At 35.4% G+C, this 19,303-nt stretch overlaps 1 protein-coding gene across 10 annotated transcripts in view; it reads left to right on the top strand.

The window, feature by feature from the left end:
* Nucleotides 1-19,303, top strand: part of LOC120634577 (muscle calcium channel subunit alpha-1-like) — an 82,454-nt gene that overhangs the window by 44,515 nt on the left and 18,636 nt on the right. For 5 of the 10 annotated variants that reach the window (XM_039905284.1, XM_039905287.1, XM_039905288.1 and 2 more), the window contains exons 4-26: nucleotides 128-267; nucleotides 636-742; nucleotides 4,087-4,239; nucleotides 5,602-5,798; nucleotides 6,960-7,063; nucleotides 7,285-7,463; nucleotides 7,626-7,738; nucleotides 7,983-8,098; nucleotides 8,598-8,700; nucleotides 8,956-9,107; nucleotides 9,562-9,679; nucleotides 9,765-9,857; nucleotides 10,279-10,399; nucleotides 10,562-10,647; nucleotides 10,848-10,951; nucleotides 11,266-11,417; nucleotides 11,949-12,099; nucleotides 13,764-13,899; nucleotides 15,066-15,232; nucleotides 16,485-16,572; nucleotides 16,696-16,803; nucleotides 18,630-18,682; nucleotides 18,872-19,009. In XM_039905284.1, coding sequence (XP_039761218.1) covers nucleotides 128-267; nucleotides 636-742; nucleotides 4,087-4,239; nucleotides 5,602-5,798; nucleotides 6,960-7,063; nucleotides 7,285-7,463; nucleotides 7,626-7,738; nucleotides 7,983-8,098; nucleotides 8,598-8,700; nucleotides 8,956-9,107; nucleotides 9,562-9,679; nucleotides 9,765-9,857; nucleotides 10,279-10,399; nucleotides 10,562-10,647; nucleotides 10,848-10,951; nucleotides 11,266-11,417; nucleotides 11,949-12,099; nucleotides 13,764-13,899; nucleotides 15,066-15,232; nucleotides 16,485-16,572; nucleotides 16,696-16,803; nucleotides 18,630-18,682; nucleotides 18,872-19,009 — 2,879 coding nt within the window. Of the gene's footprint in view, nucleotides 1-127; nucleotides 268-635; nucleotides 743-4,086; nucleotides 4,240-5,601; nucleotides 5,799-6,959; nucleotides 7,064-7,284; nucleotides 7,464-7,625; nucleotides 7,739-7,982; nucleotides 8,099-8,597; nucleotides 8,701-8,955; nucleotides 9,108-9,561; nucleotides 9,680-9,764; nucleotides 9,858-10,278; nucleotides 10,400-10,561; nucleotides 10,648-10,847; nucleotides 10,952-11,265; nucleotides 11,418-11,948; nucleotides 12,100-12,567; nucleotides 12,701-13,763; nucleotides 13,900-15,065; nucleotides 15,233-16,484; nucleotides 16,573-16,695; nucleotides 16,804-17,990; nucleotides 18,099-18,629; nucleotides 18,683-18,871; nucleotides 19,010-19,303 lie in introns of all 10 variants that reach the window. The other 5 variants (XM_039905286.1, XM_039905289.1, XM_039905290.1 and 2 more) reach the window with 3 other exon arrangements.

Consider the following 19,303-nt stretch of genomic DNA (forward strand, 5'->3'; position numbering starts at 1 on the left):
GGATCTATCGGTGTGGAGTGTAAGGATTGAAGAAATTATAAATTACACTATACAGATTCTCCTGCTTTATAGCGGAGTATAGCAAGTTAAGCTTAATTTTCATCATACACTTAATTTATGATTTCAGGAAAAGATCGAATACATATTCCTGGTGATATTCACGGGGGAATGCGTCATGAAGATCATAGCGTACGGGTTCGTCATGCATCAGGGCTCATATCTGAGAAACGGCTGGAATCTGCTCGACTTCACGATTGTTGTTATTGGGTAAATACATCTCTACATTCCTACTAATACATATTTGAGTAAGTGTTTGGTGGTGTGTCGCGCCACTGACAACTGCAATCCGCTATTTTATGGCGGCGGACGATTCTTCATCACAGACATCTTGGACAGATTTTTATCAAACATAGCTAAGAAACCTCTCGACTATTTCAAACAAAATAAAATCGTTTCCGCTCTCTGGAGAGGACACACACCCACACACACACACACACACACACACACACAAGCACACAAGCACACGCACACACGTCAAACTTATAACACCCCGTCGTTTGGTCGGGAGTTAAAAAAATAGACTTTAGAACCTTTTTTCTACGGACTCTTATGAAACACGTTCATGTTATTTCCAGTATGGTGAGCACGGTGTTGTCGAGTATATTCAAGGACGCTTTCGACGTGAAGGCGCTCAGGGCTTTCAGAGTACTCCGGCCACTGAGGCTCGTCTCTGGAGTGCCCAGTGAGTACACTAATTATACTTGAATTTAATTTTACTTACTCTAGTATACCTAAGTTTAATATTGCTTTACTGGTAATAACAAATTTATTCACAAGAATGTAGGTACGTACAGATCTTGTTACATTAAAAACAACCTAGTACATTCTACCATTCGATGTATGAATATTCATCATCATCATCATATCAACCCATTACCGGCCCACTACAGGGCACGGGTCTCCCCCCACAATGAGAAGGGGTTAAGGCCGTAGTCCACCACACTGACTTAGTGCTGATTGGTGGACTATTATCTTAACTTATTTACAATTTTAAAACTTTTTATACTTTAATCACAAACGATAGAACAAGTGTTGGAGAACGTGGGGACAGGACTTGGAATGATACTTTTTACATTTGACATATAATCGAGCAGAGTTTTCTCCTACAACTACTTGATACAGAATGAATGCTTGAGAAGGTAATGCTTCCACTTTTATACGGCTCAGGTACTGTTCAAAATGTTGACAACAAAACGAACCAATAATAGTATTTTTCGATATCAGTTTCCACAAAATATATTGTTATTATTCTATTTGGAAAACATTAATTAATTACTCAAGTATTATTACGAATTATATAAAGCAAAATAGAACTATTAAAGCAATTCTATATTAATGAATCTTGTAGTGACGTCACAACATGTTTATGGCGTAGCGTAGGTATCAGCCAGGTGGGCAACCGCTAACACAAGTCAATTTATTAATCAAAGGAAATGTATACATTTTTTTCTACTCAAAACGCCGGGAAGAAAACTACATTATAAATTCAATGAGTATCATTTTTGACCCCTTTTCGGCTTTCAAGCAGTGGTTAGATATCGGAATGATATTTAGGCCGTAGTCCACCACGCTGGCGAAGTGCGGGTGAGTAAACTTAGCACGCCTTCCAGATATCTCGAGCGTGCGGGTTTCTTCACGATGAGTTTTCCTTCACCCATGCAAGTGATACTGTAATTCCTAAAAACGCACACAACCTAGAAAAAGAGGTGCATGCCGAGATTCAAACTCGGTCCCCCGAAAGTGTAACCGAACTCCTAACTAGGCTATCACCGTTAACATAGTTCAAATCGACAAACCGTGTTTTTTTTTTAGTTTTTTGGTGGTGCCCGGTCACAAAAAGACCAACGCATTAGTGTTGTGTTGAATAATAACACATACACTAATGCCCGTTTTCACTAACGACGAAAAAAAGCAATGCATAAATAATTAACGCCTAATCTTAGGATATACCTAGTTATACAATTACCATGGCCCAATAGTTATCACCTAAAATTAAAAAAAGGCCTAGTTTAAAAGCACTCTTGGAACGTCAAGTCAGTCTGTTAGTAGTGACTCTACTACCGGTATGGAAGGCAGGCAGTTCAGAAGGCTTTTTCTTATAGACATTTTATTAAAATTTAATTTACGCACACAAAAATATAACAAAATTTTAAAAGAATGGTAAAGACCATTGCAAAAATGAACTCGTTGTCAAGTTTACTAGGCTACATAAAATTCCTAATTCATTCAAGGGAAATTGTATATTATTTTAGAACAAATTACCGAATGAAATCTTTCTCTTTATGTCTCTCAATAAGTTCAAAGTTTATATTAAACGTCAGCTTACATAAAAATCTTATTATAATGTTAAGGATTAATTAAACGATAAAAAGCTTGGTTAAGCTTATGAATTGCTCTTACTTCATAGCTTAATATTTATTTACGGTGAGATGGTGATAACAAAAAAATTACCCGACTAAGTTTGTTGTGGCTTTTCTTAGACCAGAGCGCGTTTGGAACCCTCGTAGCTTTAGGTTTAAGTTGGCCAACGAAGTTATCTACATCCCTTACAATTATGTAAACAAATATGTGTGAACGCTTCATAAGTGCATGTGATAGGCCTACATGAAATAATAAATAAATTTTGAATTTGACACCGCCTTAATCATAAGGCAATCGATTTAGGCGATTCCAAAGTTTCGTGAAAACGTTATATTATACGTTTCGTTACGTTAAATCCGCAATGGAGTCACATTAGTCAGCAAACTAGTTGCTAATGCGAATCGATAGCTCCCGCCACTTGAGCAATACGATGCCAGTTCACTGCACGAGTTGATCGCTCCAATGAGGTAATTTGGAACAAGTGCACCCAACAATTTCAATGCAATCTTCCGTATTATTTCACTTGACTAGGTGGACAGATGAAAACAAGTTGCAGGGGATGCAAAACGCGAACGTCCATTGGTTAACATGATCGTAATGATGATAAACCTAAATAAAACCTAAAAACATTCATTCAAAATAAACATTACAACTAAAAATCTATATAGCAATAAAATACTTTTTAATTAATTCCAATCAGACGTTTAATTTAGAAGTTATCGTGAAACTGTTTAATTTTAAACTGTTCCTACAGGATGCTTTAAAAACAAAAAGAAACGCGGAAGAAGTCGTGGGCAACAGCTAGTCACATACTATGTAGTATACATAATTATAGGCCCATAAACTATACTGCTTGTACTAACTGGTACTTTTGCAGCGTAACTACATAATATAAGAAAAATGTGTACGTACATAACAGTGAGATGATTGCGATTTGCGATAACTGCATTCGTAAACTTAAAACCTAAAGCTACAACGTTTCCAATTGCGCCCTAAGACGTCCACAACAAACTAAGCCAGGAACTCTTTTTAATATCAATATTTCAAATCGTTATTTCAAATTATTAGAAAAGCAACCTGGTTAGAGCAATAATTTACTCCCAGGCTTTTTAATCCTCTAAGTTTAATACAAACTTTGAGGGTTGTCTGTAAGAGATTGCTTTTGCAATAAGGCCGCCTTTGCACACAACTGTATTTAACTTTTTTACTATTATTTTTTTTAAATTGTTTTTAATTTTACTTATTTTTTTGTTTTCTTGTGTGTTTCTTTTATTGTTTCTAAGTTTGTGCAGTAAAGTATTCTAAATAAGATAAAAATAAAAAAAACTTTGAACTTTGTAAGAGACATCTTCTATGCCCATTTAGTAAGCAACGAAGTACCTATTGACGGACGATTGACGCAGTGGGCAGCGACCCTGCTTTCTAGCTCCAAGGCCGTGGGATCGATTCCCACAAACGGAAAATGTTTGTGTGATGAACAATAATGTGTTTCATTGTCTGGGTATTTATCTGTATTATACGACTATTTCTGTATATTATCATAAAAATGTTCATCGGTCATCTTAGTACCCATACCACAAGCTACGCTTACTTTGGGGCTACATGGCGATGTGTGTATTGTCGTAGTATATTCATTTCATTACTATTTACTTATTTGTATTCCAGGTCTGCAAATCGTGCTGAACTCGATCCTGAAGGCGATGGTGCCGCTGCTCCACATTGCGCTGCTGGTCATCTTCGTCATCATCATCTACGCCATCATCGGACTGGAGCTGTTCTCGGGGAAGATGCACAAGTCGTGCTATAGCAGGGTTTCAGGTAAATACTAACTAATCTATGGACTATTGAGGGCCTGTTTCATCACCTTCTGAAAAGTGAAATAAGTGAAAACTCATTCACATATTTTGTCTTTGACATAAATAAAGAAATCTGCCAATTTCTGGGAAAGATCTTTTTTTAGGTGGGAAATCCCCACCTGATGGTTGGTAGCCATCGCCTTTAAACAGAGCAGCACTTCGCAGGGAATGCAAGGAGCACGTCCTGCAACATGCCACCCTTAAACCCCATGCGCCTGGAATGACACCGGCACCACACCGTTCAGACCGGAACACAGCGTTCATCATCACACCAACCCATTACCGGCCCACTACAGAGCACGGGTCTCCTCCCACAATGAGAAGAGGTTAAGGCCGTAGTCCACCACGGTACGGATTAGTGGACTCCACACACCTTTGAGGACATTATGACGAACTCTTCAGCATGCAGCTCACGATGTTTTCCTTCACCGTTGAAGCAAGTGATATTTTAATTACTGAAAACGCACATAACTTCGAAAAGTCAGAGGTGCATGCTGGGACAAGAACTCAGCCCCCCGAAAGTAAATTCGAGCATTGGATAGAAGCAGGCGTTACTTTGCGGAAATCCATAATACATTTATTATGAAAATTAAGCTTAATTTGCTATACTTCGCGAACAGCAGGAGAATCTGTATGGTGTAATTTATAATTGCTTTAATCCGTATACTCCACACCAAGAAAATCCTCGGCTAGGTACCCTCAGACCCTGAGGACCCTTGCACCATACAGATTCTCCTACTGTTCGCGGAGTATAGCAAATTAAGCTTAATTTTCATAATAGTGAATTCGAGCTCCTACCCAATGCACCATCAACGCTTCAACACACACACACAACAGAAAAACACAGCATTGCAGACAGAAATTTACAATGTAAATGCATGGCAAAGTACTTTCCCGGACGAGGTCTGCTACAAAAAGCTCTGCTGCTACAAAACTTTCTCCAGTGAGGTCTTTAGTCCAGTGGACTGCTGTGGCTACTGATGGTCAAAAACTTTGTAATATAATTCAGGAAAAATAATGGAAATCGCTCATCAGCGTGAAGGATGACGGTGAAGTAAAAATCGTGAGGAAACCTTCATGCCTGAGAGTTCTCGATAATGTTCTCAAAGGTGTGTGTAGTCGACCAGTCCGCACTGGGCCAACGTGGTGGCCTTAACCCCTTCTCATTGTGGGGCCCGTGCCCTGTAGTGGACCGGTAATGGGTTGATATGATGATGGCTGGTCAGCGTGGTAGTTATGGGCAAACCCTCCCCTTGGGAGAGGTCTTTGGTCCAGTGAACTGTTATAGGATGGAGTATAAAAAAAACTCTGTTATATATTTCAGGTGAAATAATGGACAACGCTCACCCCTGTGATACGGATAACGGCTTCAACTGCTCTCTCCTCGGGGACGAGATGGAATGTCGTGAGGGTTGGATCGGACCGAACTTCGGTATCACCAATTTCGATAATTTCGGTCTGTCCATGCTCACGGTCTTTCAATGCATTACTCTTGAGGGCTGGACGGATGTCATGTATAATGTAAGTGTTTTGAAAGAAAAAAAACGTCTTTATAGTTGCGTAGTTTTTTTATTGTAACATTTGCATCATTTGTTTTAAATATAAATCAAAATTTTTGACAAAGGAGCTGGCTCCGTATAAATGCACACTAAAAGGCGAAGATTTGACTGATTTTCGGAACTGATTTTAAGCCAGCCTGTCGCTAAATCCTCGCGACTAAACAATAACAAAAAAAAATAATCAAATCATGGAGACGACATTTTTTTTTTTGAAGACTTACTTGTTAGAAGACCATTACTCGAAAGTTAAATAAGTAGCGTTGCCATGACAACGAGCTGGGCGTCTACTTAAATGCGCTACTTGTAATTATAACCATCATCAGTTATGTCGACCAATGTATTCCCCTCTTACTTTTTAGAACTCGTTTCGCAACTACCTTCATCCAGTTAAAATCGTGTAACGATGTGCGCACGCATTTCATTACATCTTATAATTTCACTCCCATTATTTTTTCCTAACGCCGCTAAAGAAAAGTATAACAGAAAGAAGAAGTAAGAAAAGTATAAAAGTATAACTTCAAAAATATTGCAAACGCACGTCCATCATAATTATTACTTTTTCTAATATCAAAGCTTTACTTTATGGATTATCTAATTCCTAACCTTCACAAAAACACAAAAATTTTATTTCTAAACGCCTCATGGTGCACCAAAAGCCAGTGCTTGAAAACTATAAACACAAAATGAAGCTCGTAGATGACGGATGGGTGGTTTTTTACGAATTGACTGATGAATTAATACTTTAAGTAATGCTTACAATGTGTATGAAATATTATTGCTTTTGTCTGGTGTTCCACAACACAGTCAATAACAGTAGGTGAAGTACCTAGAGATAACTGAAGATTAAAAAATGAGTGATAGTAAGATAATCACTCAGACCTTGATAGAGAGGACCATTGTCTGTTATCAGAAAAGAGGCGATACTGAGAAGAATCAGAGTATCAGATCTCATAGTTCATGGGATTTGGAATTCCATAAAGCTGACAATAAGTCACTCGTCACAAACGGCATAAAATGGTAGAACTTGGAAAGCCCTACAAAAGACCTATGTCCAGTAGTTGACTATTTTCGCATCCAGATGATTTACTATTTGTAGATTATTTTATATAAAGTTTTGTTACAGATTCAAGATGCGATGGGCAACAGTTGGGAGTGGATATATTTTGTTTCGATGGTCATATTGGGTGCTTTTTTCGTCATGAACCTAATTCTCGGTGTGTTGTCTGGGTGAGGCTATTTGCATTTGTGATTTTTAAACTGATACTATTATTAACTCTTAAGTAAAAGTTGCGCTGTGTGGATAAAGCAATAATAATGAATAACTATTTAATATAAGCTTCGTCTATTTACCTTCGGAAAAGAGCACATGGAATAGCTCAATCAATATTGATATTGTTAGAATAATTTAAATAAGTAAACAAAATTATAAATTCTTGCAAAAATTTTAGAGAATTTTCAAAAGAAAGAGAAAAAGCTAAGAATCGTGGTGATTTTCAAAAGTTAAGAGAGAAGCAGCAGTTGGAAGAAGATTTAAAAGGATATCTAGATTGGATCACGCAAGCTGAATATTTGGAACCACTTGCTGATCAACATGACACTGTGGACCAAAAAAGAGATTACGGCATTGGTAAGCATTATGGTTATTTTAGTGATATAAACTGAATGTGTAATAAATAAGGTAATATTCGATCATCGTTCCGTGATAAGCTTAAAGGTTTTGAAATAAAAAATGTAAACCAAAACCTTATCTTAAATAATTTTAAGGAAAATCACGAATATCCTTTTTCAGAGTTTTTAAATCAAACACAAAACGAGCATGATTCGACAGACCACTTAGGAATAGACGCTCCAGAGCAACAAAAAGTGTCTATCGGGAAAATATGGAAGAAAGATTTTGATAAGGTAAAAGCAACTTTTATTTTTTTAATTCCAATAAAGCCTTAAAGAAGGATCCTATGTCAAACAGCTTATTTATACTGCGTTTACTTAAATTTTAAATAAATAAATTTAAAGAAGCCGATAAAAGTTTTATTGAGATAGTTGGTCAAACCTTCTGTAAAACGTAAGTTGAAAGAAATATGTTAAGATTGAGATATCAATTTATCATAAACTATAAAAGTTATCATAGTGAATTACTTTTGTGAAGGTAAATCGTCGAATGAAGCGTGCATGCAGGCGTGCCGTCAAATCACAAACTTTTTACTGGCTCATCATCGTGCTTGTATTCCTCAACACCGTGGTTCTTGCCAGTGAACATTATCAGTAAGTTCTTTATACTAATATCATATGATCAAAATAGGCTGTAAAATGTATGTTTTTATTAGCTTTTTTTTTTTGTTCTTAAACCAAAGTTAGGATCAAGCCAAGCCATTATATGCGCTGAGAGTCGTGTGCAAGAGCAACATTTTTTTTTTAAGTACATTTTTGTAACGCCATGTCTGTTAGCTTGTAGTAACAGTATCACCACGGCAAGAAACTTAGCTGGTGCTTATAATTTTTACAATAATTATTCGGTCTTGCCAGAAATGCAAACTGAGCGGTGTGCTTCCAAGCAATCTTGTCATTAATAAAATCATCAATTGCATACTTAGTAACCTCGCTGTAATCAAAGTCTTTTGAAACATAAACGTATGTATGTGTGTCCAAAACGACCTCGGAAATCAAGTTATAAAACATATGAATTACTTTATTTACCGTCCTTTTCAGAAACTATTTTGTGAATTTCAATAACGCTTATGTTGTTTGTTGGTTTTGTTTTCAGCCAGCCACCCTGGCTAGACTACTTTCAAGAGTACGGGAACGCAATTTTTGTGGCACTCTTTACTTTAGAAATGTTAGTTAAAATGTACAGCTTAGGATTACAGGTGAGTGTTGTAATTTAAGCAGTTGTTTAGCTCAAATGAATTAATTAAATAAAAATTACGTTATCAATTTCTCAAACAGATGCGGTGTAAAGTAAGGCATTCTAATGGCACCATTATTTTTTGTCAATGTCTTTAATATAAAAGTGAAAGAACAATGGAGCCATAGCTCCGCTCCGCCTTGTTCCACACCTCATTTTTGACTTTGAATAGATTAATTGTACAATTTTGTCCTGCATGGATTCGTTTTACGTTTAGGGTTACTTCGTCTCATTGTTCAACCGCTTTGATTGCTTCGTGGTGATCGGGTCGATCAGTGAGATGGTACTAACGAAGACGGAGCTGATGCCACCACTCGGCATATCCGTGTTGCGCTGCGTGCGACTGCTGCGTGTGTTCAAGGTCACCAAGTATGTGGGCATCTAGTACCTATATCTAGTAGTTTTTGTTTGGTGGGTTGCTGGGCTAAATAATTTATAACGAACTCCCTGGCGCAGCGTTGGATCCTGTGGTTTTAAGTGGGAGGTCTCTGATTCGAATTTTCTCTGGTCTGGTTGGGTGGGAGGCTTCACGCGAGGCTAATTACGAGTCCTCCGACACATACGTGCCGCTAAGCGATAAAACGTTCGAGTACGATGCCGAGGAGAAGGGGTTAGGGTTTCGTATCTGTCATATCCCTAACATGTTAACCCGTTACTATCTTAGACTGAATCACAACTTACCAACAGGTGAGATTGCAGTCAAGGGCTAACTTTTAGTTAATTAAGAAAAAAAATCTACTTCGTGTCGCTGCCCAAACTATTTTATAACTATAAGGGCAAGATAGTGGTACGAATTAGCAATCAATGATATTTTCTTCCACAGATATTGGCGATCACTATCCAACTTGGTAGCGTCGCTGCTCAATTCAATCCAGTCTATCGCATCGCTGTTACTGCTGCTCTTTCTTTTCATCATGATATTTGCGCTGCTCGGCATGCAGGTTACAATCCATTATATACACAACATATTTATTAAGTAAGTTTGTAAGTTATATAATGGATTAACATCTAGTTATTTTCCGTTAGGTGTTTGGAGGCAAGTTTAACTATGATCCCGTGGAGGAGAAGGATCGACATAACTTTGATTGTTTTTGGCAGGCGCTTCTCACCGTATTTCAGGTAACAATGTTTTTTTTTTCGAATATAATTTATTCGTATTGTTGGTTTTCTGCATTGATTTATTCATTTATATTGTTTTCGGACTAAACATAAATTCCATCTAAATCTTGGAATATATACTTCTTGGAATTCCTTAATTTCATTTTCGATGATGATAAAATTAAATTGAAATTAAACGATTTTATGTCAGCTACCAAACTGATCATCATGATTCATAAAGAGTAGGTACAGAAAATGACATAAGGTTCTTGAAATCCGGAAATATATACTGTCCCGGAGGGATGCAAAAATAACTTTTCGAGAAAGAGAAACTCAAATAGTTTTACAAAATCAACATTAACGCAAACCGAGCCGCTAGTTAATAATAAATAAAACATTAAGGTAGATGATTTCTTTCTAAAATAGTTTCCTGAAATAACAGATTCTGACGGGAGAGGACTGGAACGCTGTGATGTACGAGGGAATCAAGGCATACGGTGGCGTCGGTACCTTCGGCATACTGGCCTGCATTTACTTTATCATCCTCTTCATCTGCGGTAATTGTATCCTTTACAGAAAATCTCTGGTATTGTTATCGATCTTGTCAGTTGTGAATTTCAAGATCATTTAGTCAATCTAGAAATGTTTAGATAAACAAATAATCAATCATGCAACTATCATTTTTGCTAATGAAAATCACATAGTTTTCCTTAACAGTAAAACAGATATTCTCTTGAACGTGTTCTTGGCTATTGCCGTGGACAACTTGGCTGATGCTGAATCATTGACGAATATCGAAAAGGAAGAAGGTGTAAGTGTATTTGTATATTTACATAGTTAATAACTGCGCTACATTTTAAATTTCGCTGCATCTAAAGAAAAATATAAAAATCCTCCTCTGCTTACAGTCCTGATTAGATTTTTTTGGATAATGTGTACAATTTTTTTTTTTATAAAGTCCATAAAAACGATGTTCATAATATTATTAATAGTGTTTTTTATCATGTGTAGCAAGCCGTAGAAGAAAAAGAAGGAGTTGAAGAAGGTGTGGAAGGCATCCTCGCAGAAACTGATGACGAATACATACACGATGACGATGCCTACACCACCGATAAGTATGCCTTATTACGTATTTGTATTATAGTATGAACACTTTGAATGCCCTATACATTCCAGGTAATGGAACCGCTAAAATATTATTTTTAGTTCATTACTGAAAGACACAACAATAAGTTTAACGTAATAAAAATTTTAGTAGTAAGTTTATAGCCACACATTAGACAGACGATTTTTTACAAAATATATTTTAGAAATACTTTAACATTGCTAACCTGGCTCCGATCTAAACGAAGATTATAAGATAAATGGAAGATATTAATGTTTTAAGATTTCTCCAAGTAAAGGCTGTTTTGATACATACATTTTACAGCTCGGAAAGGGAATACGAAGAGATGGGGTCAGAGGGTGACCAACAAGAAGAGATCGATGGAGAGAGCGATGAAGGGATTATGGACGAAGAAAATGAAGAGAGAATCGAAGAGGAACAAGAAGAAATGGAAAGCCATCAAAGAAATCATATAGGTAATTATGTAGACAGTATTTTTTGCAAAAAAAGTCTTATCTCCAAATTCTATTAAAAGAACTATTGATGTCATTCAAGAATATTTAACTAAGCTATTGGAATAGGTAAAATTGGATAAGTTAATATGATTGATTGAAAAGAGTCTGCTTCCAATATAGTAAATGAAAAATAAACTCAAAATATAATTTATAAATAAGATTTTCAAATTCCTACGCGAAACCTTGTCCAAATTGAACAAGACGATAATGCAATGGCATCAGAATTTTATTTTGAATTAGTTGCATCGTCGTCATTTAGATTGAAATCACTATCCGAATTTATTTAATGCGATAATTGCAAAGCGATATGATAGGTGATTTGATGATCTTATTAAAACAATAAATATTATTACTATGCCACTCTTTAATTATAAGGTTTAACATTAAATATAAGGGTTTGAAAAAAAATTCAAAAAGCTCTTATAAAGCTATCGATACAAAGGTTGTAAATTTGGCAAGAGAAATTGAAGACGCTAACAAAAACCGACACAGTGAACACAGAGTACGAGGATGAGCCGCGATTGAAACGTAAGCCGACGACGTCATCGGCGAGGCCGCGGCGCCTTTCCGAGGTCGATATCCAAAGCTCGGCCAAACCCATCCCCGATGCCACTTCCTTCTTCATATTTTCTAAAACGAACAGGTTAGGGACATCGCAGGAACCACGCTTACGATTAATTAGATGTTATTTTATCTGCCTCTTAATTTGGTTTTTATACTTCAATAACTACCGCTGAATTTTTATTTTGTACTTTTATTAGTTTCATAACTTTATTTTTGCAAAACTTTCGCAATCTTGTTTTAATATTTATGCCTTTTATTCGTATAATTATATACTTTTTACTATTTCAACTGATTCTTTGTTATAATTTTAATCTCTCACTTTTTTAGCTAATCTCACTTCTGTTTCTTATATTTAATTTAATTGCGACATAGATGTTTGAATTTTGTAATAAATAAACACTTCGGCATGACTAGGTAGGTTTAATTTAATTAATAGTGAACCCTGAACAGGTTGATCAAGGAAAGAAAGGTGTAATGTTTTTTGAACATAGTGAAGGTGAATTGAGATATAAAACACAGGAATGTTATCTCTTTCTGTCTTATAAAGATGGTGGCGAGTTAGAAGAGGAAGGAACACTAGTTACCGCTAGACCACGGCGGATATCTGAACTGAATATGCCAAATCAGACGCCGCCAATACCAAACGCTAGTAGTTTCTTCATATTCTCACCAACTAACAGGTGATTGGTGATTTGGTACCCGTGTCTCATTGTATACGATTGGCGTTGTGTTATTCCGAGCCTGAATGATGATGGTATATAGTCCAATGATATTTTATGATGAGATTATCGACGGTTAGAAAATAGTAATTATTGCCCTTTTTAAAACACTTTCCGCAAGAACATGTTTCGCAATTCAGATGAGCATACTTACAAAGTACAAACGCATTGTCACACTGATCGCTCATAATTATGTAAACCAGTGAAACATTGGTCTTTTAAGTACATTGTAACTTATATATAAAGGAAACATATAATATCATTGGTGATATCCTGTTAATTTAGTACATCGTTATACATATGTTTACAAACTTAATCATCCAAACCTCGTTGTACATATAACATCAAGATTTTCAAAATTATCCATTTAAATTCCATGGCAATGAGATAACAGGGTACCTTTAAGTTTCCGATGTTAGCAGTTCGGTTTGTTCGTAGACACCTGGTTTCATGTTCTGATATTTAAGCATGACATAATGAAGAATTAGAACACCTTTTATTTTGGATTCCATAGTCATAGATATTATATTTATTTTTGAAATGCCGAATGTTTGTAACTTCAAAGCATGTATTTAGTCTTTGCTGTTGTGATAGCATGATATAATTTTTGTGTTACCATAGTTTTAACAGTTTTTTTTAAAGTGCATGTTTTATGAGCTTATTGTCAATTTGAATGATTGCGTTATAACTTATTACTATATTTTTAAGATTTATATGGCTACATATTTTAAGACTATCGTTTTGATGAACAATTGATTTACAAATCATCAACAATTGAAGTTTTAAATTCAGATTCTGAATGTGGAAAGGTTTTATAATCAATTTTTGAATATTTACCAAACTTTAATGTATAAAATGAAGACAATCAAGTTCAACACTTTTGTGTCATTAACAGTGCCCACATATAAGTTATAAGTCTTATACATCTTGTCAAACCTATGAGCCGCAGAGGTACTATTGTCTATAACTAATATGTGATGCATTATATTCAATCGAGTATCTAACAAACATAACATCGGTATAGGTTTCGCGTATTCTGCTACAAGATGTCAGCGTCGTCCACGTTCGGCAACATTATCCTGGTTTGCATCATGTTGTCATCTGCCATGTTGGCTGCAGAGGACCCTTTGGATGCTGCACAGAAAGGCTTTCGGAATTGGGTAATATGTACATTCAAATACAAATTTATTATCTATTTACGTTAGTTATATCATATCTGAATTTAGCATGTAATTTAGTAGCGATCCGCCGCGTATTAACTAATACGCGGCGGATACCTTAGAAAATGGCCACGTTTTTTAAAACTTCTTAAGGGAAACCATTCTATCAAACATTATTTCTGCGTAACTAACGGACTATGCAGTGTACGCAACAGAAGCTCTCAATAGAAATATTATTTTCCCACTTTTGCAACATTATTCAACGATGCTCCGCTCCTATTAATAGTAGAGTAATGTTATATAACCTTAAGCCTTTTTTAATAAATGGACCATCCTACACATAAAGATTTCTTCATCCTTCACAAAAAGATCGGCTTGACGGCCGATTGGCGCAGTTTGCAGCGACCCTGCTTTCTGAGTCCAAGGCCGTGGGTTCGATTCCCACTACTGGAAAATGGTGTGATGACCATGAATGTTTTTCAGTTTCTGGGTGTCTATATGTATATTCAAAGCAATTATGTATATTATTCATAAAAATATACATCAGTCATCTTAGTACCCATGACACAAGCTACGCTTTCTTTGGGGCTAGGTGGCGATGTGTGTATTGTCGTAGTTAGTTATATTTTTTATTTTATTTCTGAGACAACCACAAAAACATACTATTCAGCTTAATAATATTAAGTATATATATACTTTTTGTTGTTGTTTTTGTTTTTACTATATAGTATAGACTAAGATTACTACACATTACACATATGCGTGTCATAGCATGTTCCAATATAACATATAACATATGCGTGTTTCAATAATAATTTATATAATTGGTAATATTTCGTTGTGTACACCGCACGAGTGCAATATTATTGACAATAATCTAAATATTACAATAGTATTGCCTGCATGCGAGGCGTGTTGAAGGCCATTGAAGTATTGATCAAAACTATTATCAATACTCGTATTGTCATTAATATCGCGCGTATACGGTGTGCCTTAAGAATTTAAGATATACGATATAATTTTCAAACGAGTGCAAGTCGACTGAGTTCTACGTTGTTAGTATTTTTATCAAGGTCTACAGACCTCGTCCACATCAGTCGCAAGCACAGTTGGAAGTAAGACTTTACACCGGTGAAATGTTATAAGATTTTTTTTTATGTGTTTAGCTGCTGAGTCAATTCGATATATTCTTCACGGGCATCTTCACTCTGGAGCTGTTCTTGAAGCTGATCACGTACGGCCTTCTTCTCCACCAGGGTGCCTTTCTGCGCTCCGCCTTCAACGTGCTCGACATGCTAGTTGTTTGCGTCTCCCTCATTTCTATGAGCTTTAAGTAAGTTGTTTGAAGCTATTTTAACCTTTTCTCATTTTCTTAGACTATCACTATCACACTGCCAGACTCCTTCTCTCTTATAAGAGAAAGAGATCAAACTTATATATGGATGAATGCACTACATTGCTTTATCAATAAATTGATAGTACATTTTGTAAGATATGTTTGGTATGGATATAAAGATTTAAAAAAATATTATTTGCACCGATTTTCCTGTTTTTTGTGGGTTTTAGCAAATTGAGCTCAATGATCATTGTATATCAGGGAATTCCACAAAGTAACACCTGCTTCTATACAATCATTTGGGACCATTATTCTGTCATCATCATCTGATTATCGACCCATGGCCGTACTACAGGGCACGGTCCTCCTCTCAGAATGAGAACGGCTTAGGCCGTATTCTACAACAAGCCAATTGTGGATTAGTAGACTTCGCACTTTCAGAACACTATGCCGAACTCTCAGGCATGTAGGTTGTCTCACGATGTTTTTCTTTATTATTTATTTTATTTAAACTCTTTATTTGTACACCACAACACAGTTAGGAAAATAAAGGACGAATAGAGAGAAACATCTGAACTTTTCTTCACCGTTAAAGCAAGCTATATTTAATTGCTTAGATTAAAAACGCACCTAACTTCGAAAAGGGTGTGGGATCTAACTCGGTCCTCCCCGAAAAGAAAGACGAAGCTTTAACCACAAGGCTATCACCACTCATTATTATCTAACGAGCGTTAATGTTTTTGGAACATCATCATATCGAACCATTGACGGCCCACTTCACGGCACGGGTCGTATCCACACGGGTGTCCTCCACACGCCTTTAAGAACATTATGGATAACTCTCTCAGGCCGGTTTCCTTACGATGTTTTCCGTCACCGTTGAAGCAGATGCTATTTTAATTGCTTAGAACGCACATAACTTAAGGTGGATTCGAACTCGAACTTCGGCACCCAGAAGCCCTTACCACTAGGCTATACTCAAAGTCAAAATCAAAGTCAAAAATTTCTTTATTAAAGTAGATGGGCCTACTAGTAGGTGGAACTTTTGATGCGTACCTTACATGAGAGATACACTATACTGAGACGATGGCGATAACCATATTCGTAAACTTAAAACGAAAGCTACAAGGGTTCCAAATGCGTCCTGGTCTAACGAGAAGCCCACAACAAACTTAGCCGAGTGTTTTTTTTTTATCGCCATCTCCATAACCGCTTTAATAACTTAACAAAAATGTATATATATTTACAGGTCCGGGAGTATATCTGTAGTAAAAATATTGCGAGTGTTCAGGGTGCTGAGGCCTCTGAGGGCTATCAACAGGGCCAAAGGCCTTAAGGTCTGTTACATAAATTCTACTTGTATCACATTAAAAATGTTCACTTATATCAATCTTAAAATAATTACTTAATTAACATTTCAATTAGACATTGTATTGAATAAGCTTTTCCCTGATTTATAGCACGTTGTTCAGTGCGTGATCGTTGCAATCAAAACGATCGGCAACATTTTGTTGGTTACATCCTTGCTCCAATTCATGTTTGCGGTCATGGGAGTGCAAATGTTCAAGGTAGGGGGCAAATTTTTAAATTTCAACTTCAAAGTTATCAGCACCATCAAATTAATCATAACGAACTCCAACGATACAAGTGATATCGATATGTCGATCACAAGAGTGTCGATCACCAATCACACATGCAAATATTAATCACAGTGATTTATTTACTTATCTGGTACACCTTTGGGTAGTAAATATCTTTAAATTTGACACTTATTTTATTATCTTTATCGTTAATATTTTGGCCTAACACTTCTTTTCTATCATTTATACACTACTCATTTCTCATGATTTACATTTCTGTCTTTCTGTATTTTCAACAATATATATTTGCTTTTATGCTTAGATACTCACTGGTGCTTATTTTTGTTTTTGTCAGATGAGTAGTTTACTTTTTTTTATATTCTATTATAATATGTTTATTATCGTGTTTGTATGTTTCCGCCTTATTCTTAAAGTATCTCTTCTCATTCTCATTTCCCAAATCATACATTCATAATTAAATTCCTAAAAACACATACCTAGTAAACAGTTTTTAGTAAGTATATATTAGTTGTAAAAAAATTTTATGTAGGCATGATTTTTGTTTTAGTCAACTAACATTAGATAGTTTCTAATTCCTAGAGTTACAATTAATAAACAATGTATAACATCACTGAATAAGCATGTGTAATATATTTGACCCAAAGGTGTAGAGTTTACATAAATATCCGAATCATCTAGAGGACTAATAATACCCTCGTTTACATAGTGTGTAACCATCCCCCTACCTTGGCGTTTACTTTTTTTCATAATTCAGTCCTATATCGAAAAATTATCTAACAAAATTCCAAGAAACCAGTTAATTATAACAACGTTGTAGAATTATAATTTGGATCCTCATCCATGTGCATTAATATAACCAAACCAAAGATACACAACTTTTTACATTTTAAGACTTCTAATTCAAATTCAAGCAGAAGTTCCCACAGTGCTTTACATACTATATAAAATTTCAGCACTTTTACACATGTTCACGCGTGGCTGTTTATCTCAGGTTTAGTGCATATTAATGCCCAAGTGTTATAAAAAAAAAATGTTTGCTTTTCCCCTATGTCCTGATGCTGCGTCGTTACCGGACAAATGCGGACTATCCTTGCCCTGGTAACGTATGTCCACGCAACTAATATGCACTTGTATCCTTCATTACAATCCACTAGTACGTGGTGAAATGTGTGATAGTAGCAATTAAAACAATAGGAAATATAATGCTAGTTACGTATCTATTACAATTTATGTTCGCTGTCGTCGGTGTACAGCTATTTAAGGTGAGAAGGCTATTAAATTTAACGAAAATTATGATTGATATCGTTGTAATGTTAGTAATAGTAATAAATATAAATAAATACAATAAATGTAATTAATTTATTATGATAAAAACCTAAGAAGTAAATTAATTATTTGGCTGGCAACAATTATAGTCGCGTATACAATAATTTCAATTTGGAACCTTATTCGTCTCATAAAAGCTGTTAATGTTACTTACGATATCAGTCGAAAAATATATGAAACATTATTTGCATGAAATTAAGTAATGTCTTAAAGATTTAATGGAATTTGTATCAAAAATAATTACTTACACGATAACTTGCAAAATCTGAAAACATTTTCGAAGCCAAAATCTGATTTATTATCGATTTGAATGTTGAATATCATGAGAAATGGGTTAAAAAATAATCAGTGTAAATAATTAACTTTAACTGCTGCTTTTTTAAATAAATTTTATTGATTTTAACATGGGCAGCCGCAGCATTAAAGATGTACTAATCTGGCATCTAATCACAGAAGTTTTGTTGCAGGGTAAATTCTTTAGATGTAATGACATTTCTAAAATGACAAAAGACGAGTGTCGGTAAGTTATTTTAAATTTTAGTTTGAATAAATTTATTGATAGCTTGAACTCCTTTTCTGTATACTTCAAAGAAATAAAGAATAAATGTGTGTATATAAATATGTATTCAGATTTACCATGTCTGCTCTTATTTTTTTACTTGACTTTACTGAAATTTCGATACTTTTAAACAACCCACCTTGTTTTCAGAGGAACATATTTAGTTTTCGAAAATCGTAATTATGTAGTTAGAGATAGAGAATGGAAGAGGAATGAATTCCATTTTGATAATGTAATGAAAGGGATGCTCACTCTCTTCACGGTATCCACTTTTGAAGGATGGCCAGGGTAAGATTATTTTTGCAGATGCTTTATACTGTACTATACTTCTACCATTTAATCTACTTCGTAGATGTTGAGAGATAAATTTTTCAATAAGTCAAAAATATCTTTATTCAAGGTGGCACTTTTGATGCGTACATTACATGTGAATTACACGGTAGTGAGATGATGGCGATAACCATATTCGTAAACTTAAAACTAAATCTACGAGGGTTCCCAACGCGTCCTGCTCTAAGAAAAAGCCCATAACAAATTTACCAGGGATTATTTATTGCTTGGTCTAATTGGATTGGGAAAAAA

This window comes from Pararge aegeria, chromosome 24 (assembly GCF_905163445.1).
Source record: "Pararge aegeria chromosome 24, ilParAegt1.1, whole genome shotgun sequence".
NCBI lineage: Eukaryota > Metazoa > Arthropoda > Insecta > Lepidoptera > Nymphalidae > Pararge > Pararge aegeria.